Source organism: Callorhinchus milii, unplaced genomic scaffold (genome assembly GCF_018977255.1).
Source record: "Callorhinchus milii isolate IMCB2004 unplaced genomic scaffold, IMCB_Cmil_1.0 Scaffold49, whole genome shotgun sequence".
In the NCBI taxonomy this organism is placed as follows: Eukaryota; Metazoa; Chordata; class Chondrichthyes; order Chimaeriformes; family Callorhinchidae; genus Callorhinchus; species Callorhinchus milii.
In genome coordinates this window covers 285,249-311,736 of record NW_024704790.1, presented here as the reverse complement: position 1 = coordinate 311,736, position 26,488 = coordinate 285,249, and the positions used below count along the sequence as shown (strand labels likewise).

Genomic DNA, 26,488 nt, shown 5'->3' with positions numbered 1-26,488 from the left:
TCTTAATTCTGTATCTTTAGGCACTGAGAAATGGACTTGCGCAGAGAGAAAGATGTTCAACAAAGCCATCTGCATTCACAACAAGGATTTCTTTCTAATGCAGAAGATGGTAAAATAATGAGCAAGTTCTATTTTAACTCCTACTAAATTTTGTTTTTTTGTATTTCTATCTTTTCTTCCACCTTCAGACTCTCCAAGTCGCTTTTCGATAACACATTTACTTGTGCCCAATCTTCCTTTGTCCAACTCTTTCCTGTAAATTATCAAATTAACCTGAATGCTCCCCCCTCCCCCATGGCAGCCACTATTCCAAATTCTCATTCTCTTCCCCTCCGTCTGTTCTTCATCTTCATGCTGTTGGATACAGTGCACTTTTTCTTCTCTTTGCCATATATCTGACCTATCTATCTGCCTCCGTCTCCCATCTTCTGCCCATTCTCCTGCACACTCTGGACATAATTGTTTTTCCCATTGAACCAGAAACACCGCTTCCCTCTTATACCACATCTCTGTACGTCTGGTTTCTTTGCTTCCTGTTTATTCTGTCTACCTCCATGACATCTGGTGTTTTATAGATAAAATTCAAGAGTGTGGCTCAATGTGTGGAGTATTACTACACCTGGAAAAAGCAGCTAAAGTTTGAGTGGAACAGAACCCACCTGCCCGAGGAGGAAGAGACCAGACATGAGGCAAATGCCCTGGCAGAATCGAAGGAAATAAAGAAGCTGGTTAGCAGGGCTGCTCTTATATAAAGATTTCAGTATAGTATAGGGAGGGAGGATTTATTAAATGATCAATGTTTCTTTTCAATCTCTCATCTCCCTTTAGACTTTCATCGAGTCTCAGAGCCTCAGCAGCCTTCCCTGTCCGACCAGTGGAAACCGGGAGAAACCCAGGAAGAAAATCTCACGGGCGACACCCAGCCCCTCGCCCTCAGCTCCCTGTCAGACAGGAGCCGCGGACAAGAACGGAAAAGCAGTCACTGGGGGAGATTTCCCCTGTAGAGAGTGCGCAAAGTAGGTAGAAGTAACTGAAATTAGTGAGCTCAGTAAAGCCTTCAATATTGTTAGGATCCTCTTCCATTTTATTATCTCCTGACTCTATTCCTGTCCCTGATGGTTCCTTGACACCAAGCTGAAGAGGAAAGTCTTCATGTGTGATTGAATTAGGGAGTTCCAGAGTTTCGGGGCCCAGTGGCCGAAAGCACAGCCGGTGATGGGGGAGGGGACAATGAATGTGTAGAGACCCAAAGCTGGCTGAGGATTGGGGTGTGAGCAGGGCAACAACAATACTGCCTTTAACAGCTCGATGGGAAGATTAACTTTGTTCTAACAGGACAAGGTCAAAAAGGCCTTCATCTGAACCCCTCATTATATTGCTACAATGAATTCGAGCATAACTTTCTGTAATACTGATCAGTCCATGAGTTTCGGCAGTTTAAGCGTTGGAACGACTGCTTGTTGAGAGTGTTTATTATTGGAGTATAATTGCTGCACTGGCAGGTGGCAGGTCACTAATGGTGATGTGTTGGCCTGACAGTAAGATCACTCACCCCGAGATGAGAATCTGAAGTACATGCCTGTCCTTTGCTATAAACGTAGCTGCTTGTTGGCTGCTGTGGACACAATCTAACCACAATTATGGTGAATTTTACAAGTAGGTATCCAAGCCTTCGTGTTGTGTTTCAGGGTGTTTGACAAGGTGAAGAGTAGGAACGCTCACATGAAGTGCCACCGGCAGCAGGAGGAGCAGGAGAGACGGGCAGAGATCAAACGCTCGAGGATACGTTTGAAAGTTGAGGTGGAGGAAAAAACAGAACCAAAAGAGCTGATCACCCATGTAGACAACTTCCAGAACAACACAGCGCCCTAGACAGGCATCCGAGGCTCTTCATCTCTGTTTGAGGAAGGTTATTTCAGTTTGCCCAGGGAGTGCCTCTGAGCAAACACAGTTGATGTGCAAGACACACATCTCTGTGACACCCACTTTATTTACTCAGTTTACAAGGCTGTTTATTTATCTCCTCCCTGTACCTCACAATAATGTCATTATAGATCATTGAAGAGCAATGTGATTTGAAGCTGAGATTCCCCCCCCCCCGCTGTCGGTTAGTGTTATCACAACATTACATTTGTGTAGCACCATTCATATAAATAGAGCTTCAGGATGAGAATTGTTACTTTTGAATTGTTTTAAACAAGGACATTGCTGGCGAGTAGCACAGTGACTTCTTTTCTCAAGTGTCTCAATCCTGTAAACGGACAGGATTAGAAGGGTGTTCAATATTATTTTAGAGATTTTTGTCACATCTGTTTCCAGCAGCCAGCGGTCCGCCAAGCCTCAGCTCCTACCAACCTCTCCTAATACTCTGGAGGGAGAGAAGACACATTTCGTTCCAATAAATATCTCTGGAATTTCCATATAGGATGGATGGAACTCAGTTTGGCTTGGAGACTCTTTAAGCATAGTGATGGGTTTCCGGCTGTGTCAGACACCTGGCTGACCCAAAAAATTAATTTGGTGCCAGAGGGCAAAAGGGCAACGGTACCACTTGTGATGGGCAGTGTGATGTAATAAGCCATTATTCCAATGAATATAAACCTGATGCAATGTTGTGGACATCTGGTCAATGATTGTCACCTCAATCAGACCGTTTGTGGTCTGTCTGGTCTCGGCCCCATTGAGGCAAGGCAGGGTTTGCATTGGTTCAGAGTAAAAACCATTTTGTTTAAAGGTAAACACCAAGGTGGTGTTCCAGTAGTCCTGAATACACGTTCACCCACTTCGATTTGACACAGGCTCTACCTACAAAACCAAACATGGAGATGGATCAGTTTTCTCATTAACCTGAAGAAAAATTGAGGGATTTTTAGGAAACAAAATCCAATTTTTGTCCTTTCCTGCCTCTCTGCACCTCGAGCAGTGAAAATGGAAAAAAGGTTCATTTCTACACCTTTGCTGACTTATGTTTTTGTATTGTGTATATTTCTGTACATTTTTCATTCAGTACAAATCTACAAAAAAAGTTATTAGAAAATCTTGATGGACAGAAGAGTGCTTGATTTTGTAAAGGAATCTATTTCTGACGAGTGCTGTTCTCATTTGCCGACAAAACAGGTTTAGTACAAGTGCTGCAGACTCCGCTATGACTGTGTTTCTGTTACACCACTCACTCAGTTAGGGAATTCAAAGCTTCTCATCCGCAGGATTGAACCGTTAAAGACTGGGCAAGTGAGGGATTCCATTTGTGCAAATAGAAAGGTTGCTGCGTGAAATGCACGTTTGCTCGGGAGAGTGAACTGAGAACGAGTGAAACCAGCACAATCTGCCATATTGTTCACTGTCTTTTTTTCAAAACTACGCAAAATTGTTTCAATAAAAATGACGTTGATTGTTGCAGCAGTGTGTTATTCCAGATTAATGGAAGGGCGGGAGAGTTGATCTTCTGCCCTCCATCCTCCGCTGTCCAGTCTGCTCTTGTATTAACTACACATAGCCTTATTTCCCTTATCTACAGCCTGTTACGGTGAGCGCTTCAGAAAAGAAGCAGAGGTGTCTCACTTCCATTCATTTCCTGCTGTGTGTGATCACAAGTCACTAACTACCAGAAATTAAAGAGTGAAAGGCTTTTGAGTCATTGATGTTATCATCCAAACAGTATTACATTACAATTCTAATCACAGAATCTATGACCAGACGTTTACAAGAAATAGCACTTCAATAAAAAAAACTTTAATCAAGATTGACTGCAAAAATCACTCGCAACAAAAAAATCCAAACAGTATTAAACAAACACAGTGCCATAGCTCTGTATAAACAGCCCAGCGAAGAATCGTTTTACCAACTCTAATCCATAGAAGGTTTTGTCAATGGGTGTGTTTCTCATCGTTCCTGGTCTACCAATAATTTAACTGTAGGACACTGAAAGCCCATCAACGGAGGTGCTGTATACCATCAGAGACTCGCGCCCCCAGTGATTCAGCCGAGGGCCTGAAACCGCCGACAGGTCAAGGCAGTGTCTCTGGAATATTTTACAGCTTTAAAACACATTTTCATTTAAAAAAAAACCAAAAGATTTCTAAAAGAGACTGCGGGAGGGGAGAAAAATGGTAAAACAAACATCTTAAAAGAGTCCTACAAATTTTGGGGGGATCGCTTAAAAATATGACCAGAAGTACCAGGCGTGAGTGAAGAGAATCTCCCGAGGATTAAGGAAGGCTGTGTTCTGCAGGTTGACGAGCTGCTGCTGGAGTTATTTCCCCGCTTGCTGGGCCTGTCGGCGGAGCAGGATGTAGATCTTCTCTTTCAGCCAGTCCTTGTTATACGGTTGGTATGTCTGTGTGTCTGCCCGATAGCTGCAACACAACAACTAATTATATTTGTACAGTGTCTTCACATCAGGAGGAAGACAGGTTTAACATTAATACAGGCGGTGATTAGATGTTTGTTAGGTCTGGTTAGCAAGTGATATGGAGCAAAGGCTAATTGGAGTTGGGTATAGATCAGCCATGATCTTATAGAATAGCGGAACAGGCTTGAGGGCGTGAATGGCCTCTTGTTCCTATGTTCCTAAGTAACAAGTCTGCAACTAAACCCCCAGAAAGATAGCATTGTGTAACATTAGTGCTCCCCTTACCTTCCACAGCCAGGCTGTGTACCTCACCCACCCCCCCACGCACACACACACAAAAACTTGGACTTATGTAGCCCCCTGCACACAGGGTAGCATCTCAGAGCGCTTGAACACACACACACAGAGGACAGCAACAATGAACAGTGACTCAAATGAGCTTCAGGCACCAGCACAACAACAACTTGGATTTATATAGCCCCCTCCACTCCGGAGCGCTTTACAGTAACGGATCCCGGGGCTGAGCCAGGGGGAGGGGGGGAGGGGAGGAAGGTGACCAAAGGCGCGGTCGAGAAGAAAGGTCTTCAGCAGAGACCTGAAAATGGGAAGAGAGAGAGCGATGGGGAGGGAGTGAGGAAGGGAGTGAGTGGCTGAAGGCACGGCCGCCGAGGGTGGAGTGGAGGACTCGGGGGATGAGGAGGCCAGACCCAGAGGAACGAAGGCAACGGGTGCTGTTTTGAGGCGAGAAGTCAGAGGTCGGGGGGTCCAGAGGAGTGTAGGGACTTGAATACGAGGTGAGGATCTTGAAATCGATCCTCTCTGGGACAGGAGCTGGTGCAGTCTGACCAGGACTGGGGGGATCGGGGAGAGGGGTTTGGGTGTGGGCGGGAGTGCCAGGACTGGGGGGATCGGGGAGCGGAGTTTCGTGCGTGTGAGAATGAGTTTTGAATGATTTGGATTTTATGGATGGTGGTGGAGGGGAGGCCGGCGAGGAGGGCATTGTAGTAGTCCAGCCGAGAGGTGACAAAGGCTTAGACCAGGGTTTCAGCAGCTTTTGGGGAAAGGTATTGGCGGTATACAAATTGGCGGTATTGGCAGAGCACTGGCTGTGGTGCAAAATCATTGCATTATTTATTCCATGACCAATCCATGTTCAGGTGGACGTTAAAACACCTGGTGAGACAATTAAAAATAAAGGGAATTTCTCCTGGCAAACAGTTCTCTCCCCCTCCCTCCCCAACCAGATGAGAATTGGGTTGTTTAACTCACGGCTTTGCTTTGTTGGTTTTGCCAACAGTCCTATCACTCAACAGTAGTGACTGTGAAGGGCTTTGAGGCAAGTTCTGGGATGATTCTCTCGAGGGTCTTAATGAAACGTGAGCAACAGCCTTCCCTCTAATGGACCATCATGTCCACTGCAGGACATCACTTTTCATGGAAACCAATCCCCGTGTTTAAGTTTCCAAACCAGACAGAGTTCCACATATGTGCGTCACTCACATGTGAAAATTTCCCCACATCGGCAATGGACGTCCTCCCAACGTGAAAGGCACTGTATAAACATCATATGATATTGGGGCGTGTGTGGAAACGGTCACTGACCTCCCACAGACACAGGTGTGAGCAATACTGTCACACACGTGTGAACGAGGCCCAAATGAAGCTCGTGTCTCCGCGAGCGAGCATACTCACACGAGGCAGCTGAGGTCAGCAAGGTCATCGATGAAGTCAAAGAGCTGGCTTATGTCATAGGTGATGGATGGGCTGTTCGGGTTCATTCTCTTTAAATGTTCCTCAAACATTTTGCAGACACCTGAGAGAAGTACACCCATTCAGTCTTAGTTTCAATGTATTTAAGAGAGAATTTGATACATTCACTCGAAGACCTTCCTCTTCACTCTCACTCACTCTCTCACTCTCTCTTTCCTCCCGGTTCAGCGTTAAGCTCCCCACTGGTAAGCACTGCGAGATGCTTCTGCTATCCAGGGCCTTGGGATGTACTCCCGACCTGAAAGGCGCTATACAAATGTAATCTTGTTGTTGTTGTTGTAACTGGCTGTTTGCGGGGACGTTTATTTTTAACCAGAGAGTTGTTACCGTCTGGAATGCACTGCCTGAAAGGATGGTGGAAGCAAATTCGATAGGAGTTTTCCAAAGGGAATTGGATATGTACTTGAAAAGGAAAAATGTGCGGGACTAGCTGGGGTAAGAGCAGAGGAGTGGGATTAGTTGGTAGCTTTTTCAAAGAGCCGGCACAGGCATGATAATAATAATAATAATAATAATAATAATCCTTGCATTTGATATAGCGCTTTTCACGTCGGGAGGACGTCCCAAAGCGCTTCACAGAATATACTGTTAAGTGAATTGACTGTATATTTGAGGGCGAACGCGGCAGCCAATTGCGCACAGCAATGTCCCACAAACAGTCGTAGATTGAAAATGACCAATTTTTATTATTGTTTTGGGTTTTGGAGGGATTATTATTAGGCTCTGTGTGGAGTAAGGAAACTTGCCCGAGGTTTCGCCCTCTGCCTGGAATTGAACTCAGGTCTCTCACTTGCAAAGCGAGTGCTCTAACCACTGAGCTACAGGACTCCACAGTCCTGGAAGGTAGCTTGGAAGGGAGGCTTCAACTAGGGGGACAGGGTCATTGGGGGAAAGCCAGGTTTCAGTGAGCCCAAGAATGACGAGGTGCTCATCCAGGAGGAGGTCATGGATGGTGAGGGCTTTGTTTGAAAGGGATCGGACACTTTGAAGGGAAATGCGGGTGGGTTTGCTGGTGGGAGGAGAGAGTGATGCGGAGTGTGTAGAGTCGTAACTGTGTGTTTTGTATGTTGCCTCTGCCCTCCACCCTCTGGAACTCCATCTCACAGTCCCTCCGCCTCGCTCCCTCCCTCCCTCCCTCGCCTCCTTCAAGACCTATATCAAGACCCTCCTTGTCGACCAACTTCACTTTCGGTCACACTCCTACACCACCCTCCCCCACCTCGGGTCCAAACACCTGACTGTCCAGCCCAGCACCTTAGGAATTCCACCTGACCCTGTGAAAGTGTCCGTGTAAATGTCATGTGTTGCTGTTGTCGGAGGGAGAGAGAGGAAGGATTGTTAGAGATGCCGTCCTTTGGATGAGATGTAATCATAGTTCAAACCTCTCCCCCCCCAAAAAAAAAATAACCTTACATTTCTCTTTGCTTTCAAACAGAATATTCCTTGTGTGAGCATGCTCCCCACTCTGGCACTCAGAGGCTGGACTTCGGCACTTAGCTCAGGTGAGAAATTCTCTCCAACTCTTTCTATAAGTCTTACTTACGTTCTCCCTGTGCCCCCCGCCTCCACGGATGGTGTCAGCCTGGCTCAGTCGGTCAGGTTGAAGCGCTTTCGCCTCCAAGTCAGCAGCTTGTGCTGTTTTTTTCATTCTTCACGCCAAGTGTAGAACCTTTCCCGCCGGGAGGACGTCCGGTCATGACCCAACTGTGCAGCGCCTTGGGACGTCCTCCTGACGTGAAAGGCACTTTATAAATGGAATCTTGTTGTTGTTGTTGTTGTTGTCCCAAGGCCCTGGACAGTCAAGGATTTGGACCCGAGCTGGGGGTTGGGATCACAGAGGTTGAATGACTGTGGGATGGTGTTCCAGAGGGTGGGGGCAGAGAGGCTGAAGGCCCAAAGGCCGATGGTAGGGTGGGCCGGGTGGAGCCCGCTGAGTGGACAGAGCAGACAGGTCTATATGGAGTTAGCAGGTCACAGAGAACACAAGCGATCGGACCAGGCCACTGCGGACAGACAGACACACACACACAGAACACACAGAGACACAGACACACCCAGAAACACACACAACACAACAACAAAATTACATTTATAGAGTGCCTTTCAAGTCGGGAGAATGTCCCAAAGCGCTGAACAGTCAGGTATTGGGGCCCAAGCATGGGGGAGGGGTGGGGTAGGGGTAAGGGAAGGCAGAGAGGTGGGAGGGCGACCAAAGGCATGATCGAAGAGAAGGGTCTTGAGACCGGCCTTGAAGGACGGAAGGGAGGAAGTGAGGTGAAAGGACTGTGGGATGGAGTTCCAAAGTGTGGGGGCAGAGGCTGAAAGCCCGGCCACCGATGGTAGGGTGGGAGACATGGAGCAGGCCGGAGCCCGATGAACGGAGGGAGCGGGCAACAACAACAAGATTCCATTTATAGAGCGCCTTTCACGTCAGGAGGACGTCCCAAGGCGCTGCACAGTTGGGTCAGGACCCGAGCAGGGGGGAAATAGTCAGGGTGAGGGGAGCGAAGGGAGGGAGCGAGGAGGGGGTAAAAGGGGGCAGGCTCATAGGGAGTCAGCAGGTCAGAGAGGGAAGGCCATGGATTGCCTTGAAAGTGAGGACGAGGATCTTGAATTCAATCCTCTGGGGGATGGGGAGCCAGTGGAGTCGGGTGAGGGCGGGAGTGATGGGGTCACGGAGCCTGGCGCGCGAGTGTACACGAGCTGCAGAGTTTTGGATGATCTGCAGCTTGTGAAGGGAAGAGTTGGGAAGGCCGATGAGGAGGGAGTTCCCGTAATCGAGCCTTGATGTGACGAATGCGTGAGTGAGGGTTTCGGCAGCCTGAGGTGTGAGGCAGTGGCGGAGTCTGGCAATATTGCGGAGGTAGTGGTAGGCAGTGCCGGTCATGGGGCGGATGTGGGGCAGAAAGTTCAGGCTCGAACAAGACCCCCAGATTCCTGACTGGCTAAGTGAGGTTGAGTGTGCAGCCGTGGAGGCTGATGCTGCCAGCGCCTGATGTGCAGAGGCACTGGCGTGAGCCAATCAGGAGGGCCTCGGTCTTGCTGGCGTTGAGTTGGAGAAAGTTGGCCCTCGTCCAGGACTTGATGTCGGACAGGCAGTCAGTCAGGACACTAGTGGTCCTGGAGTTCAGGGTGGAGGCAGAGAGGTCGAGTTGGGTGTCATCCGCATGCATGTGGAAATTTACCTCATGTCTGCAGATAATGTCACCAAGGGGGAGCATGTAGATGGTGAAGAGGAGGGGACCACAGAGCCCTGAGGAATACCGCATGAGACGTTGCGGGGGCTGGAGGAGAAGCCGTTTGCCCCGACGAAGTGGAGGCCGTGTGAAAGGTAGGACCTGAACCAGTCAAGGACAGAACCTTGAAGGTTGAGGTGGGAGGAGAGGTGGTGGAGGAGGATTGAGTGGTCCACGGAGTCAAAGGCAGCGGAGAGGTTGAAGAGGACGAGGAGGCAGGAGCCCTGGTCACACATGGTCAGGATGTCGTTTGTGACCTTGACCAGAGCAGTTTCCGTGCTGTGGGCAACACGGAAACGCGATTGGAGACGCACTCACACACACACACACGACTGACCATTTCTCCCACTGTTTCCTGACAGGAATGTCCAGGTTGACCGGCTCCTTGTTGACTGTGGTCTATCAGGGAGCTGGGATGCTTGATGCAGTGTCACCCCCTGCTGTTGGCTGGCAGTACTACAGGCGACACATGGCCACCCTGAACCAGATGCACAAGAAGGGAAGACCCAAACCCCCGCCACCCAAACTGGGCATAACCGCGGGCCGCCCGCAGCTCAAAGCCGTGGTGTTGAAGACCATGATCCGCAAACCCAAGAAACCCAACTCTGCCAACAGGAAGTGTGCACGTGTGCGTCTGAGTAACGGCAAAGAGGCCATTTGCTTCATCCCCGGTGAGGGCCACAACTTACAGGAACACAACATTGTGCTGGTGGAGGGCGGCCGCACACAGGACCTGCCAGGGGTCAAGCTCAAGGTCATCCGTGGGAAGTACGACTGTGCTCACGTTCAGAAGAAAAAATAACCCATGGCTCGGCTTCACGGCAACAACAATAATAATAATAATAATGGGAATGAATATTAAAGTGCCAGCGCAGTTCAATTTATTTCTCCCAACTCGCCTCACTGTATTTTTATTTTGCCTCTTACCAGCAGTGAGTAGGAACCCGCTTGTTAGTCGATTGGCAGAACAGTTTCCAGGGGTAATAATAATCCTTGCATTTGATATAGTGCTTTTCACGTCTTCTCAACATCTCAAAACGCTTGACAGAATACACTGTAAAGTGAAGTGACTATATTTTTGGTCGAACGCGGCAGCCAATTGCGCACAGCAATGTCCCACAAACAATCGTAGATTGAAAATGACCAATTTATCATTGTTTTGTTTTGGAGGATTATTATTAGGCTCTGTGTGCAGTGAGGAAACTTGCCCAAGGTTTGGCCCTGACCCCCCGGGGATTGAACTCGGGTCTCCCACTTGCAAAGCGAGTGCTCTAACCACTGAGTTACAGGACTCCACAACACATACACACTACAGAGCCACACAGTGAGAGATGTGCACACACACACACACAGAGACAGTGAGACGTACACACTCACACAGACATACTGAGTGATGTACTGTTAGGTAATTTTCCGTTTCTACCTTCTTTGTATACTTCTGCAATTGGATGTTAGTTCATTCAGCAATAAACACAGTCACACAGTTCAATCACTAAGAGTACATTTATTCAACTAACTCAGGACCAGTCAGTTCAGTCTGGTACAGAGTTAGGGTCGTAGCTGACGACCCCGGTGTAGGATTCAACAATGGCATTTATACACTATGGGGAGGATCCTTCTCCTCCAATCGTTAGATTTGGTCATAGGTGACAATGTGGTCGAGACATAGGATGTGTATTGGGCACTGTCCATTGTCTCATACTCCAAGGCTGCGGTTAGTCTGCGCATATATCTGTTGATTCGGGCCGACTTCCTTCATGGAATCAGTCGTAACTGGTTCCATGCAGTTGAGCTGTACGTTTCTAAAATCAGATAACACAGCCTGCCAAGCTTCTCGTTGCAGGGTTTACTAAAGGTTATAACTTTGTGCCTTTTGATCCATCATTACTCACTCGCACACTGACACAGTGCGATGTGCACAGTCGCAGTGCACACACACACACACTCATACAGACAGTGAGAGATGTACTCACTCACACACATACAAATATAATATTCAAATAATAATAATAATTTGGTCACTCAATCCACGTCTGTTTGTGGAACGTCGCTGAGCGCAATTGGCTGCCGTTTTTTACCCACAATACACAAAGTCACTACACTTTAAAATATATCCTGTGAAGCGATTTGAGATGTCTTGAAGATGTGATAAGGGGTTGTATCAAATGCAAGGTTTATTATTATTATATTTCCCACTCACTTATTCCACACCAGGACTGTGTTGTGAGAGAAAAGGAGTTTATTAGAAATGCACTGGTTGAGCGATCAATCTCGGCCACAAGTCAGCAGCACAACTCAGAACAACCTCACACAACGCTTTCTGAGGCTGAGTTTTAAACCCGGCTAAACACACACACGCATACATATAATTATCAAACACACACATACAAGTATCATAGAAACATAGACAGACATGTATACTCATTCCAACCCGCACTGTAATTATACTAGCATTTCCTCTCTGTTGCAGAGAGAGAATAAATTAAGAGAAATAAATAGGGAGAAACAGAGCGGGTGATAAAAAATAAATGAAAAGAGAAACAGTGAACAAACCGCCACTACTCAACACTGCTTGGCTTGTTAGCAGGACTTCTAAAGAGGGAGGGAGGGAGGGAAAGAGAGGGGAGAGGGCAGGAGGGAGAGAGCGAGGGAGGGAGAGAGGCAGAGAGACTAGACCGGACATTGCGAGAAGCAGATTCCTCTAGCTTGTCTCGCTAACCCCTGCAAAGCCAAATGTGTGGGGACAGGATTTTAGTTTATGAATGGTGGAGGAGTTGGTGTAAGTGTACGGGGTATTGGAAACATAGGAACAGGAGGAGGCCATTAAGCTCCCTGAGCCTGTTCTGCTATTCAATTAGATCATGGCTGGTCAGTAATGTTTCTGAGGATAATAATCCCTCAAAAATAACTGGTCACTCAATCCATGACTGTTTGTGGGACACTCACTGCTGTGCTAACTGGCTGCTGCGTTTCACCCACAAAATACAGTCACTACACTTTACATTAATTCCCTGGAAATGCTTTGAGACGTCTCGAAGGTGTGATGAGACACTATCAAATGCAAGGATTATTATTCCAGAGCCTTGGGACGTCCCCTGATTTGAAAGACGCTGTACAAATGTAAAGTGTTGTTTGTTGTTGCTGGTCACTCGATGCACGACTGTCTCGGGCTGTGCAATTGGCCCCACGTTTCACCCACAAAATACAGTCACTACTCTTTAGATTGTATCCTGTGAAGCGCTTTGAGCCAATATCTTGATGACGTGACATGGCGCTGGATGGAATTCCAGGATTATTATTATTATGAATCAGTCGCTGGGCCAACACAGACCACTATCTGTCCATCCTTTCACTTGATTGTCACCTGGTGTCCAGCCTCCGCACACGGACCTTCTGCTTGTAGTGATATTCCTTCAGATATTCCTTGAGGGGTTTGGGGAGGGGGAGCTGGTCAATGCCATCGTACGTGGTGCAGCCGGAGACAACTGCACGGCAGCAGCGCTGGAGGCTGAAGGGGAACGGCCTGGCCACAGGCAGGGACAGCAGGGGCTCGAAGAACATGCAGGCGGCAGGGTCTTTGTAGTGCTCGAGCAGCCCGCATACCGTGGCCGAGTGGAACACGCTGGGGTCATGGGCATCAAAGCTGAAGTTGTGGTTCCACTGCTCGATCCTGGCGTGGAGCGAGCGGCTATACCTGGGGCAGGGACAGAGAAGAATGGTTACAGCGCTCACCTCCCATCCTCTCCCCGTCACCTCTATCCATCCCCTTTTACACACAGCAGCTTCTCGGTTACACACATCTCTATAAGGTTCCCTTTGAAGTCCTGTAGTGCAGTGGTTACAGCGTTCGCTTTGCAGGCGAGAGACCTGCTCATTTACTCTGCTCACTCCACACACACCTCTGTTTAAATGCCATTGTTATTATTATGAAGTTTATATATATTATATATACTAATATATATATTAGTAGTATATCTATATAACTATTATTTTCTGCAGAACAGATCGAGAATAGAGTTCTCCTGAGCCGAGTCCTGCTGAGCTTTCTAAAGTGTATAATTATATACACACACAGTATACACACACAGTGTATACACATACACACAAAATATACACACAGTGTATATACACATACAGTATACACACACAGTGTATACACACACACAGTATATAAACACAGTGTATACACACACACAGTATACACACGCAGTGTATATACATAGTAAATACACACAGTGTATACACACACGCAGTGTATACACGCACAGTATATACACACACACAGTGTATACACACAGTATACACACACAGTGTACACATACACAGTGCATACACACAGTGTGTAACAAACACAAACGGTGTATATACACATAGTGTCTATACACACAGACAGTATATATACAAACACACAATGTACACAGACGGTGTGTATATACACACACAGTGTATATATATATATACCTCCCGACGTGAAAGGCGCTAAACAAATCTTGTTGTATATACACAGACGGTGTATACACACAGACAGACAGACAGTGTATACACACAGACAGGCAGACAGATGGTGTATACATAAAGACAGGCAGACAGACAGTGTATACACACAGACAGACAGTGTTTAGACACAGAGTGTATACGCACAGACAGTGTATACAGACAGACAGTATACACACAGACAGAAACAGTGTATACACAGACTCACAGTGTATACAGACAGACAGTACATACACACAGACAAGAGACAATGTATACACACAGACACAGTGTATACACACAGACACAAGTGTATACAGACAGACAGACAGACAGTGTATACACACAGACAGACACAGTGTATACACCGACTCACAGTGTATACAGACAGACAGACAGTGTATACACACAAACAGACAGTGTATACACACAGACAGACAGTGTATACACACAGACACACAGACAGTGTATACACACAGACAGATAGTGTATACACACAGACACACAGACAATGTATACACACAGACAGACACACAGACAGACAGACTATACACACAGAGACAGACGGTGTATACACAGACAGACAGTGTATACACACAGACAGACGGTGTATACACAACAACAACAACAACAAGATTCCATTTATAAAGCGCCTTTCACGTCAGGAGGACGTCCCAAGGTGCTGCACAGTTGGGTCATGACCCGAGCAGGGGGGAAATGGTCAGGGTGAGGGGAGGGAGGGAGGGGCGAGGAGGGGGGAAATGGTCAGGGTGAGGGGAGGGAAGGGAGGGAGCGAGGAGGGGGGAAATGGTCAGGGTGAGGGGAGGGAAGGGAGGGAGCGAGGAGGGGGGAAATGGTCAGGGGGAGGGGAAGGGAGGGAGCGAGGAGGGGGGAAATGGTCAGGGTGAGGGGAAGGGGAGGGAAGGGAGGGAGCGAGGAGGGGGGAAGAGAGTCGAGAGGGGAGCGGAAGGCTCGGTCAAAGAGGAAGGTTTTGAGACTGGCCTTGAAGGAGGAGAGGGAGGAAGCGGCGAAGGCACCGGGGGATGGAGTTCCAGAGCCTCGGGGCTGAGAGGCTGAAGGCCCGACCACCGATGGTAGGGCGGTTGGGGCGGGGGACGTGGGGCAGACCGGAGCCAGAGGAACGGAGGGTACGGGCAGGTAGGTAGGGGGATAGTGGGTCGGAGAGGTAGGAGGGAGCAAGGCCGTGAATGGCCTTGTAGGTGAGGATGAGGATCTTGAAATCAATCCTCTGCGGGATGGGGAGCCAGTGGAGGCGAGCGAGGGCGAGGGTGAGGGCGAGGGTGAGGGTGGGAGTGATGTGGGCGCGGTGTCTGGTGCGGGACAGTACACGAGCTGCAGAGTTCTGGATGACCTGCAGTGTGGAGGGAGGGCCGGGAAGGCCGACGAGGAGAGAGTTCCCATAGTCCGGCCTTGAGGTGATAATGGTGTGGACCAGAGTTTCAGCCGCGTGAGGGGTGAGGTAGTGCCGTAGTCTCTGGCGATGTTCCGGAGGTGATGGAAGGCGGTGCCGGTTGTGGTGTGGATGTGAGGGAGAAAGGACGGCTCAGGGTCGAACAATACGCCGAGGTTCCTGACTGGCTGTGTATACACACACACAGACAGTGTATACATACAGACACATACAGACAGTGTATACATACAGACACACACAGACAGTGTATACATACAGACACACACAGACAGTGTATACACACAGACAGTCTATACACACAGACACATACAGTGTGTACACACAGACAGACAGAATATACACACAGACAGACAGTGTATACACACAGACAGTCTATACACACAGACACACACAGTGTGTACACACAGACAGACAGAATATACACACAGACAGACGGTGTATTCACACAGACAGACAGTGTATACACACAGACATACACATAGACACACAGTGTATACACAGACAGATGGAGTATACGCACAGATAGACAGACAGATGGTGTATACACATAGACACACAGTGTATACACACAGACATACACATAGACAGTGTTTACACACAGACAGACGGTGTATACACACAGACAGACGGTGTATACACACAGACAGACGGACGGTGTTGGATTACCTGCGGAAACTGACGGAGAAGAGGAAGTCCTCCTGAGCGGAGTCCCTCAGTAAGAAACTGCCCTCCGGAAGGCCGAGCAGTTGGGCCTCGGCCTGAAACCTGTCGATGCGGCCCCAGTAACAGGGCAGCGCGGTCAGTGCGGGCAGTGCGGGCACCAGACAGTGAATGTAGTCGATCTGTGTGTGAGCCCTGGGCCCCGGGTCCTGGGACAACTCCAGCCCCGGGCTGCGGGCCTGGTCCCCGGGGCCCGGCTCTGACGCTAACCCCGGGCTGTGGGCCTGGTCCTCCCGCTCGAGCCCCGGGCTGTCCTGAGGCTGTCCCCGGGGGGCCGGGCTGCTCGGGCTGGGCGGCGGCGGCAGGTGAGGCCCAGGCCTCAGTGTGGCCCTGTGGTCTCCCGCCAACTCGTTCATCCCCGGCGCCAGTTTGGGCCCCAGTTTGTATCGCGGGTTAATGGCCGCCGTGGCCTCGAACGTGTGGATCTGAGCGTCCGGCGGCGGCTCCACCCCCTGCTCGATACTGATCCGCCGCCGCTCCCGCAGCCGCTCCTCCTCGTCCTCCTCTGGGGGCGACGCCGGACTCGAGTCCGAGGCTTCCCCTGAGGCCTGATCCTCCTCCTGATCCCCGGCCTCGAGTAGCGCCGCTCCCCGGGACACTGGCGCCGTGAGCTGCTTAATCAGGTGCCACTTGGCGGCCAATTCCGAGTCCGCGGGGAACGGACACTCGTCCAACATCAGTTCGCTGATCCGCACCTTCCTCCCGGGGGTGGAGCCGTCACGCGAGGCCGAGGCCGAGGCCTGGTCCGGGCTGAGGCTCCGCAGCGGGAAACACTGACCCACCGCCTCCTGCAGCCGCTGCCCCAGGGAGCGGCCCGAGGGCCGCCGCCGGCCCCCCGAGGCCTCGGCCTCTCGCTCAGGTCGCCCCCGCCTCCTGCCGGGCCTCCGCTCGGCCCCAGCCCCCGCCTCCCGCCGGGGATCAGGCCGCACATCCCGACTCCCCTCGGCCTCCCTTCCGCCTGACATGGCCCGGGGGGGGGTACAGGGGGTAAATCCCCTCCCCCTTTGGGGTAACCCGAGGGTTTGAGGTTGGGAGGGGGGAGGGGATGATCTGATGGGACAACGTAACACCCACACCCCAGGGTTTGGGGGGGTCAGTGGGGTTGGGGGTTCGGTGGGGGGGGTCAGTGGGGTCAATGGGGTTGGGGGGGTCAGTGGGTTGAGGCGGAGTCAGTGGGTTGGGGTGGGGAGTAAGTGGGGTTGGGGGGGTCGGTGGGGGGGTCGGTGGGGGGTCAGGGAGGGGCAGTGGGGTTTGGGGGGTTCAGTGGGGTTTGGGGGGGTCGGTGGGGGGGGTCAGTGGGGTTGGTGGGGGGGTCAGTGGGTTGGGGAGGGGCAGTGGGGTTGGGGGGGAAGATGTTCCGGAGTTGGGGCTGCTGGACTTTTCCAATTACAAGTCAGGATGGAATTCCTTGTGGAATGGTCCGGGCGGTCGCTATCCCTCCCCACCTCCCGGCTCCATCATGTCACTACCCCCACCCCATCTCTCCCTCTTCCCCCCCACACTTTCCCCCCCTCTCCCGCCTTCCCTCGCGCTAACGCTGGAACCTCCCGTCCTCGCTTTCCTTCTGGATCTCGATCAGCGCTTCTCCTGCAACAACAACGACGATGACGATGGGGAAACGGACTTTTTTTTTACAAATTGATTAAACAGAAACGGTCAAAACAACAACACACAACATTTACACAGAAATCTTTTCCGTCGGGAGGACATCCCAAGGCGCTGGATAGTCAGGGATTTTGATCCGAGCTGGGGGTTGGGATCAGGAGGGCGGGAAAGGTGGGAGTAGGAGGGTGACTGAAGGCGCGTTTGGTCGAAGAGGAGGAGGCGAGGGAGCGAGCGAGGTGGAGAGGTTTGGGAAGGAGCCAATTTGCACACAGCAACGTCCACAAACAAAGTCTCAAAGAGCTTCACAGGACACAGACACACACACACACACATATATATATATATATATATAGATAAATTTGCTGTAGATTGTTTGTATATTTTGTGCGTGAAACACGGCAGCCAATTGCGCACAGCAGTATCCCTATAAACAGTCATGAACTAAGTGACCAATTATTATTATTTTGAAGGGATTATTGCCTCCCGCAAAAGTGATCCCCCGATCGACCAACAACCATGTTCCTGCTGGTAAACCGAGGTGTGTCTGTGAGTGTGTGGGGAGTGAGGAAACTTACCTAAAGGTTACGCCCTGATCTGACCCGCCCGGGAATCGAACTTGAGTCCGCCGGGTTGCGAGGCGAGGGGTCTAACCAACAAGACTCCAGATAATGGTGAACCAACGGTTTATTATCTGACAGGCGCCTGGGGAGGGGAGGGCAGGGCAGAGGCTGGGAGACAACCTCACAGCACCAACTCTCTCTCCCTTTAGGTGGGAGATGGACGAGCTCAGAGACGCTTCCAAATCAAACAAAAATCACATCTTTCAAAGCGCCGGCACAAAGCAGTCCCGATGGGCAGAATGCCTCCTTCTGTGCTGTAAGATTCTCCAATTCTATGAGCCAAAAGGCCCAATTGTGGCACAAAACATTGCGGAGACACCTCAAGCCTCAAGTGTGTGTTCATTTGACTACTTCAATGACTCACCACTTATTTTGGGGCTCAGTGGGTGGGTCAGTTGGTCGCTCAGCGATGTGGCTCTGTTAACAGCTGATGAAATGTCTCCTCCTCGGTGGTTTAATAGAGACCCCGTTCCTTCCCCTCCTCCCTTCCTCTCTCAAGGTGTCAGGAGTTGACACAGGAACAGAAGTAGGAGATGTCTCGCCTCACACACCGCCTCCGTCAGGCTCCAGCAACAAACGTCAAGCTGGAAGGAACCTCAGCAACAAAACATGGACCGGAGTGTAGACATCACAGTGGATAACAAGCCATCATTACCCACTTAGCTCTGAGCCACACAATAATTATCCTTGCCTTCCACGTAGGAATACTTGCATTTGATAAGAGTGCCTTATTCACTTGGCAGTGTATCCCGTGAAGCACTGTGAGACGTCTCGAGGACGTGATAAGGCTCTATATTAAATGCAAGTATTATTACATCGTTGAGATGTCTCAAAGTGCTTTGCAGAAATACACTATAACAGTCGTGGATTGAGTGAATTTATTGTGAATTATTTCAGCCACTATGCCCCGAGGCTCTGGATCTCCCTTTCTCCCTCCCTTCCTATTTTCAAGTCTCTGCTGAAGACCTTTTCGACCGCGCCTTTGGTCACCCACCTTTCCCCCTCCCCTTGGCTCGGCCTGGGATCCATTACTGTGAAGCTCTGAGACACCGTCCGGCGTGGAGGACACTATAAATCCAAGTTGTTGGTGGTGGTGTTGTAGTTGGTACTGTATTTCACTGCCCAATAGATTGTGCTATTACCGTAATCCTTGTGTTTAAAACAACACTTTTACCACATCGTCAAGTCTCAAAGCGCTTTTACACGATTTTACCGTGAAGTGTAGTGACTGTTCATACGTAGGTGATTGAGTCAGACAATTTGTGTACAGCAATCAATTGAGTGCCCTATTTTATCCGAGGGATTTTGGCTTGGACACGGGGAGTGAGTGACTGCTTATTCTATTTAAATCATGCCATGGGATCTTTACGCTCACCTGAACAGGTAAACGGGACCTTGGTTTAAATTCCCAACATGGCACTGGGGGGGGATCCAGCATAGGGCTCGAACGCACAACCTTCTGACTCAGAAACAAGAGTTTAAGTTGGCTTTTAATTCTTTCCTCTTGAAATTGTTGAATATTCTCCAACATAAACCCAACTTTAAAGGAGTTAAAAACTCCCATAAACTCGTTACTCCACGATAAAAGGGTTCAGTGAATTATAATAATCCTGGCATTTGATACAGCGCCTTATCACGTCTTTTGAGACATCTCAAAGCGCTACACAGGATATACTGCAAAGTGTAGTGACTGTTTTGTGGGCAAAAGTTAGGTGCATGTATATACTGTATATAAATACATAGCTAAATGCAGCAGGAATATTGAGAGTTTGATAACTTACGTGCTGATACGTTAAGACGGTGGAGTCTCAGTCTGTGCTATTTGCTCAAAGCGCACAGGACATTTTGATGAATTGAGTACAGAAAACCACAGATCAGGTGCAAAAATTGATGTTTATTTCAGTGCACGTTCCATCAGTGAGAGCGTGGAAGACAAAGTGGGTAATTTTTTTCTGAAAAGCAACTTAACGTGCTGTGCATTTTGATTTATATATATATATTTATATTTTAAAAAATTCTCGCAAAAAACGGGTGCAATTAACAACAAAGCAAGTATTTATAATGTATCGTAACTTTTATTTAAACGACTGAAGTAAATTCCCTGACGGGTTTTTAAAAAAAATGCAGTTTCAGTATATTTCTTTAATAAAAAACAAAACAAATCAAAAACAACAAGGAAAAAAATAAGCACAGCTCCGTGACGGACCGTAAGGAAATGGGGGGGGAAAAAGAGAAAAAAAAACATTTAAATAGATTACCTCGAAAACAAGAGTAATAATAACAAAACAAGCAATAACAGTTGTTTTTAAACGTTTGATTTTTTTCTCTTTTTTTAATTGTTCGAGACATTACTCAGGGGTGAGTGAGGGACCAGTCACAGGTTTAACAAAACAATTGCTCATTTTTTTAAAAAGTTAAAAATAATACATTGAAAGAGGATTCTTGTTCTACTAATGGATGAAATAAATAGTTACTCTTTATTGTAAATACCTTTTTCAGAACCAGCCTTTGCAGCTTATTTAGACCCAAGTGGGTGCAATCAGTTTTTTTTAATATACACATTCTCCCTCTTTTCTCCCCGCCCCATCTCCTCACACACTGGTCTTTGCAAACCCTCCCCCTGAGGTAATACGTGTGTAAACCCCCCTTTCCGTCAATCACTCTGAAAAACTGCCTTGGTTTTTGGTACCAGTGCAGGAGACGTGAACCCAATGGGAGAAAAAACACACACATGCACACACACACACACGTATACGCTCTCACATGCTCACACTCACGCACATACACACAAAAAAGCAAAATGGCCTCTTCCACCTTCCTCATTAAACTGCAAAGTGCTCCCATCCACACGGTGGCCTGGGTTTAACACAAACCTAACACAAATGGGTGGCCGAGCAGAAGGAGTGACCAACCGACTGACCTGCCATCCAGCAGCCTGAGCCACAACAAAGTGAGGCCGCGCCTTCAAATTTATTATTTATTCTTTAAAATAAATTTATTTTCTCAATTTTGTAAATTTCTTTGTAAATTTGTTTTAATGAATTACTCGCAGCAACAACAACAACAAAAAATTGTCTTTAAACTTCCAACTTCACGTAGGTCGCAAGAGGCATCAACACCCCCCACTCCCCCCCAACACACACTCTCTGGATCAGACGTCAAACATCCCTGTTGATATTTTAAAGCCCTTTAAGTTTTCAGAAACCCCCAAAACCATTCAATTCAGAAAAGCCGTGAACATTAATCTCCGTCTCTGTGCCAAACTGAAGAGTAAACACCAACTAACGGCACCAAATAAGGTCTCATTGCCTTTGCAGTTCCTCCCCGACCCACCAACAGTCACAAATCCGTTCACTTTTTCTGAGGCGATGGGATGTGACATAGCAATGAGAAAACACACATGGAAAAGAGTGCAAGGGGGAGGGGGGCGCGGGGGAGAATTTTTCCAGAAATCCCAGAGATAGATTGTTGGAATGGAATGCAAACCCTCTCTCTCCCCGGAGGGACGCCTCCTGCTTACATAGTTCCAGAAAGTATTAGGCGCAGGTTGACAAGAGCCATGGGTGGGTGGGTGGGTGTTGGGCGTAAGAGAGAAAATATCAACATTTCCTTCTAAGAGTTTCCGTCACTCTTTCCTCTTCACTTCAGAACAGCTCCACTGAAACAGACGTCAATCAGACAAACTTAGAACGAGAAGAAAACAAATTAATTTAGAGAAAAGAACATGGGATTTGAGAAGAGAATTTACCCAGGGATACACGCTCGCACACACACTCGTACACACACACACTCGCGCACACTTGCACACGCACGCTCGCGCACACGCACAAACTTGCACTCACGTACATTCGTACACATGCACATGTATACATGCACACTCGGGGCATGCGCACATACACTCATGCACACATGTGCGCTCGTACACACATGCGCTCATACACAAATACACCGGTGCACCTGTATGCAGGCGCACGCACGTGCACACTTGCAGGCGCACGCTCCCACACGCACACTGGTATACACACACTCCTGCGCACGCACACACACACAAACTCTCGCACGCAGCACACGCACTTTTGCGCACACTCAAACACATACAATCGCGCGCGCGCACACACTAGCGCGCACACACACTAGCGCGCACACACACTAGCGCGCACACACACTAGCGCGCACACACACTAGCGCGCGCACACACGTACTCATACGCACACTCGTACACACACATGCACTCGCACACTCACTCGTACACACACACACACACACTTGTACACACACACTAGGAACCAGCTATGAATACATTTTCAAAATGGTTAAATAAAATATTGGTTGACTGACAATAGGTGGAATAGGAGAAGGGTTGGGTTTAAGTACTGAACTTGGGGGGAGCGGGAAGGTGGTGGTGGAGGAGGAAAGCTTTATGTAAATCTGCCCACATTTCCTGTACATATAGGCAAGTGAGTTAGAAGCTTCACTACTCAAAGAGTGATTTTCTGCTCACTTTTTGATGGAGAAACACATTATTTGGGGGTGGGGGAAGAAGGGAAGAGACTTCAAAGGGAGGTATGTAGTGTGTCTTGTACAGTTCCAAGACTCCAAAGAAAACCCCCCAAATTTCTATCCCCCACGCCCCCCCCTAGATTGAAGGAATAAATACCATAGGCCTCGCCACTTCCCTTATGGTCTAGATAAGCTGAACGATGAATAAATACTTTAAATAAAACAAACCTATTATTAAAGCAGCAGTTTTCAATCACAGTAGGAATTCTCTCTCTCTCAGCAGGTCCGGCTATTTATTATTTATTTCTGAGTTTCCCGGTCTCATGTTGGCATTGGCAGGATTTGAGCAGCCACTCATTTGAGCACTGGCTGAGTATTTGGATTATACACACACACACAGATGATAACTTCAACTGAGGCACAAGTTTCCTTAAATGCCCCCCCTTTCCCATTCTCCTTTAGGCTCAGATTCCAGTCCTACAAACTCTTAAGCACTCTCTCTACTGTCTTTCCCTCCGCTTCACTGGTAAGGGTGATATAAAGTTAATTTGGAACCCAAATTCATCCTTGTAGACAGTGTATTCCTCCCAAGGTGCAAACTCACAACAAGCCTAGCTTTAGAGAGTATACCACACATTTCACTACCTTTTTCTATCGCCCCACCACCCCCCAACTCCACTAGTCACTGACTGCTGTTCAGCTATATATGTAATTTGCACTAGGAATTCACTCATATGCCAGCCTAGACAGCATGTGTCGGCAGAGAACTGGACTTGGTTGGTTGTGGAGTTAGGAGAGAAAGTTGACATGCACTCACAACCAAGTCCAGATCTGCCCTCACACAAGACAAGCATTTTCTATCAGTAGAAACGCCAACAAGAAGGTGGCCCTGGGGGGAATTTAGTAATTCCTCAATCTGGTCTGTGTGTGTGTGTGTGTGTGTGTGTGTGTGTTGGGGTGGGGGGAGTGGGGAGGTGAGGGTATTGAAACAGAAGCAAAGAATATCATTTCTAAAATGGATCTTTGTACTAGCACCATTTTCATGGGGGGGGGGGGGGAGGGAGACGTGTATGTGGGGTAGGGGGAAATTTAGTTAAGCAGAAATAGACTGCACAAGCAACAAAAATCAGAGGTGCCCAAAGCAAATCTCTAGAGTCCCTTAAAATATGCCACGTCTGTTAAATTCAGTGCGGGCCAAAGGGAAGTGGAGGAATTTAAGTTTATATATAAAAAGTGAAGGGAGTGCAGATTTGATTTGAGGCACTGGTTTTATAGCAAGGTAAAATATTTAACGTATTTATTCCGAATTTGGCGATTTACGTTTTACTATTTACTCTCCCTGCAACACAACTAAAACGTTCACCTGCACTCTCTTTAACGAGTCGAGGTTCCACTTAAACTTCTCTTCTCTCACCCCAACTTCAAAGCCCCTCCAATTTGGGTTGAGAGATACAACTTGCACGAGTGAGCAAAACTGCTGAAAAGGCTCCTTTTAAAAAAAAGTTGCATCATACAAACACACAAAACACATGGTTTACTTAACTTGTGTATTAAACGTCTATCATAGCTTGAATATATATTATATATATTAAAAAAGGGAGACAGACCTCCACAACACTGGAACTGTAAATGTCGTTTGGTTTCCATCTTATTTTACTTTAAATCCAATCCACAGCAAGTTACTCCGAAAAGGTAGAAAAGGCTTATTCCATCGCTGATGTATACACACACAACCCTTCAATGTCCCCTTCTCATGCGGTCTTTACTTCCTCCCCCACCCCAGCCCATCAATTTCCTGCCTCACACTCTCTTTCCCTGTTCCCCACCTGATTCCTGAAGGTATTCTGTTCCTCTGAGGGTGTGAATACTCCAGCACCTTGGCTGAGTAGCCTTGATCAGTGCTCACCAGATACTCACACAGAAGCATATTACCACCCACACACACACACACACACACAGACCCTTTGACCCTAATTACTGCCCCCAACGACAGCTAACTGAGCACAGACTGGGATTCGAACCTGCGACCTTCCAGTCTGCATAACCTCTGGCTATTACTGGGGGGATGGGGGCCCTTACTCTAAGACCAAAAGGGCTGGGGAGTGGAAAGAAGCGGGTTTAAATAGAAAGGTCTTCATTTTCAATGGTAACAGATACTTTTCAGTTAGGTTAGATTTTTAAAGGAACCTATTTCAGTCCCTCGCCCATCAATTTAGTATTTTTTTAAAAAAAAGTGGGTTCATTTGGGACTAAAAAAGTGAACGAATCACCAAACCCATTCCCATCAATCCTCTCTCTCCCCCCATTTGCTATCCATTGCCTACTGCAGCCGTACACTAACCAGCTTCAGAGCAGCAGAGTTCAACTCCAGATCAGGCGAAAATTAAGCTCAAGAAACTACCAACACATCAACTCAGAAACACCACATGTGGATTATCAAACCAGATGTGTAATTGGCTTTGATCAGGTTTCCCCAATAACAACTGAAAATGTAGCTTTCAACTTTGTCAAACTTTCAGTGCAGCACAGACACCCTGCACTCAACCCAAACACAGAGGGCATCTGTCCTCACTCTATATACAGATACACACAGGCAGACACACACATTCAGACACACACACACACACACACATTTGTAAAGTGAGACAAGGCCCTGTACACCACACAGCTGCTGAATGCCTGTGGCCCATCATGAAGCACTGGGTTTGCGATCTGGAGCGGAATTAGTACATATCTGGTCGGGGGAGTGAGGGGGAAAGGAAGGAAAAGAGAGATTGACAACACTAACTAATGTGTTGTGGTCTGCCTTACTCAGGAAATGAGAGGGGGGGGGGGAATGAAAAAAAACTTTACACACTGGCATTATTCCGGAATGCAATGTGTAAAGAAAGTCAGAGTTCACAGTCTCAAATACCCCCACCTCCTTTATTTTTAAATATTAAAAATACAAATTTTGTCAAACTCAAATTTAATACAGAAGCACAGAAAAGGCCAGAGAAAGAGAAATTTCAACTTTTGCTGGATAGACTTAAATTCTTTTATGGGCTATTTTTATTTCTAAAACTAACCTTAACAGCTGTTCACCAAGGGAACATAGTTAATCCTTTTGGAAGCCAGGTTGAAGATTATCTATATCAATTGAGGCTACGATAATTAATTAATGGAGGATTCAATGATGGGGGAAGGATAGGACATTTTGCGGGTGGGGAGGGAAGGTGAGCGGAAGAGAGGGCAACAAGAATATTGGAAAAGCAACTCAGTAATCACTATGGCCGACTCGAGCAAACACTGGTGAAGACATGAGGAGAGATTCCCCGCTAGTTTTAAGAGGAAACAAAACAAAGAGATTTGTAAACTCTAAGATACTCCACCTATTTTTGTAACCTTAACATTTAAGGCGGTGCAGATTTGCATAAAATCTTTAAACTAATCTGAATTATTATTAAGAACAGAAAAACGGCTTCCAAATTCAGACCCAACTGCATTCTGTTGACGAACACTTCAGTACAAACCAAGACAAATAATTGATTTATAACCCCCCCCCCCACCCCACTCCAAAAAACTTTCTGTTGATTCACTGAACCCCACCATCTCTGGGAATGAGAATCTACCTCCATCTGCCTCAAGTTTGAAATTTTTCCTTTAACAAAACTTAAGTTTTAATCCACTGATGAATAGTTTCCGAGTACCTCACCAATTTAATCTTCCCTGATCAGGTCTGTGGCTGGTACAGTGTTTGATACCAAGTGAAACCTGAAACACGACAATCAATCCAATCCAC

General features: G+C 47.9%; 3 protein-coding genes and 1 non-coding gene across 6 annotated transcripts in view; 2 read left to right on the top strand and 2 right to left on the bottom strand.

Moving 5' to 3' along the window:
* LOC103189216 (zinc finger protein 541) overlaps positions 1-3,419 on the top strand; it is a 29,824-nt gene extending 26,405 nt beyond the window's left edge. For all 3 annotated transcript variants that reach the window (XM_042345452.1, XM_042345451.1, XM_007909549.2), the window contains 4 exons: positions 21-109; positions 576-728; positions 829-1,016; positions 1,689-3,419. In XM_042345452.1, the coding sequence (XP_042201386.1) occupies positions 21-109; positions 576-728; positions 829-1,016; positions 1,689-1,872 (614 nt within the window). In that variant the 3' untranslated portion in view covers positions 1,873-3,419. The remainder of the gene's footprint in view (positions 1-20; positions 110-575; positions 729-828; positions 1,017-1,688) is intronic.
* A 291-nt stretch (positions 3,420-3,710) lies between these two features.
* Positions 3,711-6,160, bottom strand: LOC103189215. Its single transcript, XR_006085910.1, has 2 exons — positions 6,044-6,160; positions 3,711-4,355 (listed from the first exon to the last, which is right to left on the bottom strand). It is a non-coding gene; the product is annotated as an uncharacterized LOC103189215 (transcript).
* On the top strand, positions 5,083-10,251 carry mrps12 (mitochondrial ribosomal protein S12). Its single transcript, XM_007909546.2, has 3 exons — positions 5,083-5,145; positions 7,557-7,623; positions 9,720-10,251. Exons 2-3 carry the CDS (start codon positions 7,575-7,577, stop codon positions 10,157-10,159), a joined length of 489 nt encoding a protein of 162 aa, XP_007907737.1. The 5' UTR covers positions 5,083-5,145; positions 7,557-7,574; the 3' UTR covers positions 10,160-10,251.
* Positions 10,252-12,454: 2,203 nt separating this feature from the next.
* Positions 12,455-16,947, bottom strand: LOC103189223 (suppressor of cytokine signaling 5-like). Its single transcript, XM_007909558.2, has 2 exons — positions 15,929-16,947; positions 12,455-13,051 (listed from the first exon to the last, which is right to left on the bottom strand). Exons 1-2 carry the CDS (start codon positions 16,945-16,947, stop codon positions 12,718-12,720), a joined length of 1,353 nt encoding a protein of 450 aa, XP_007907749.2. The 3' UTR covers positions 12,455-12,717.
* Between the last annotated feature and the right edge of the window lie 9,541 nt (positions 16,948-26,488).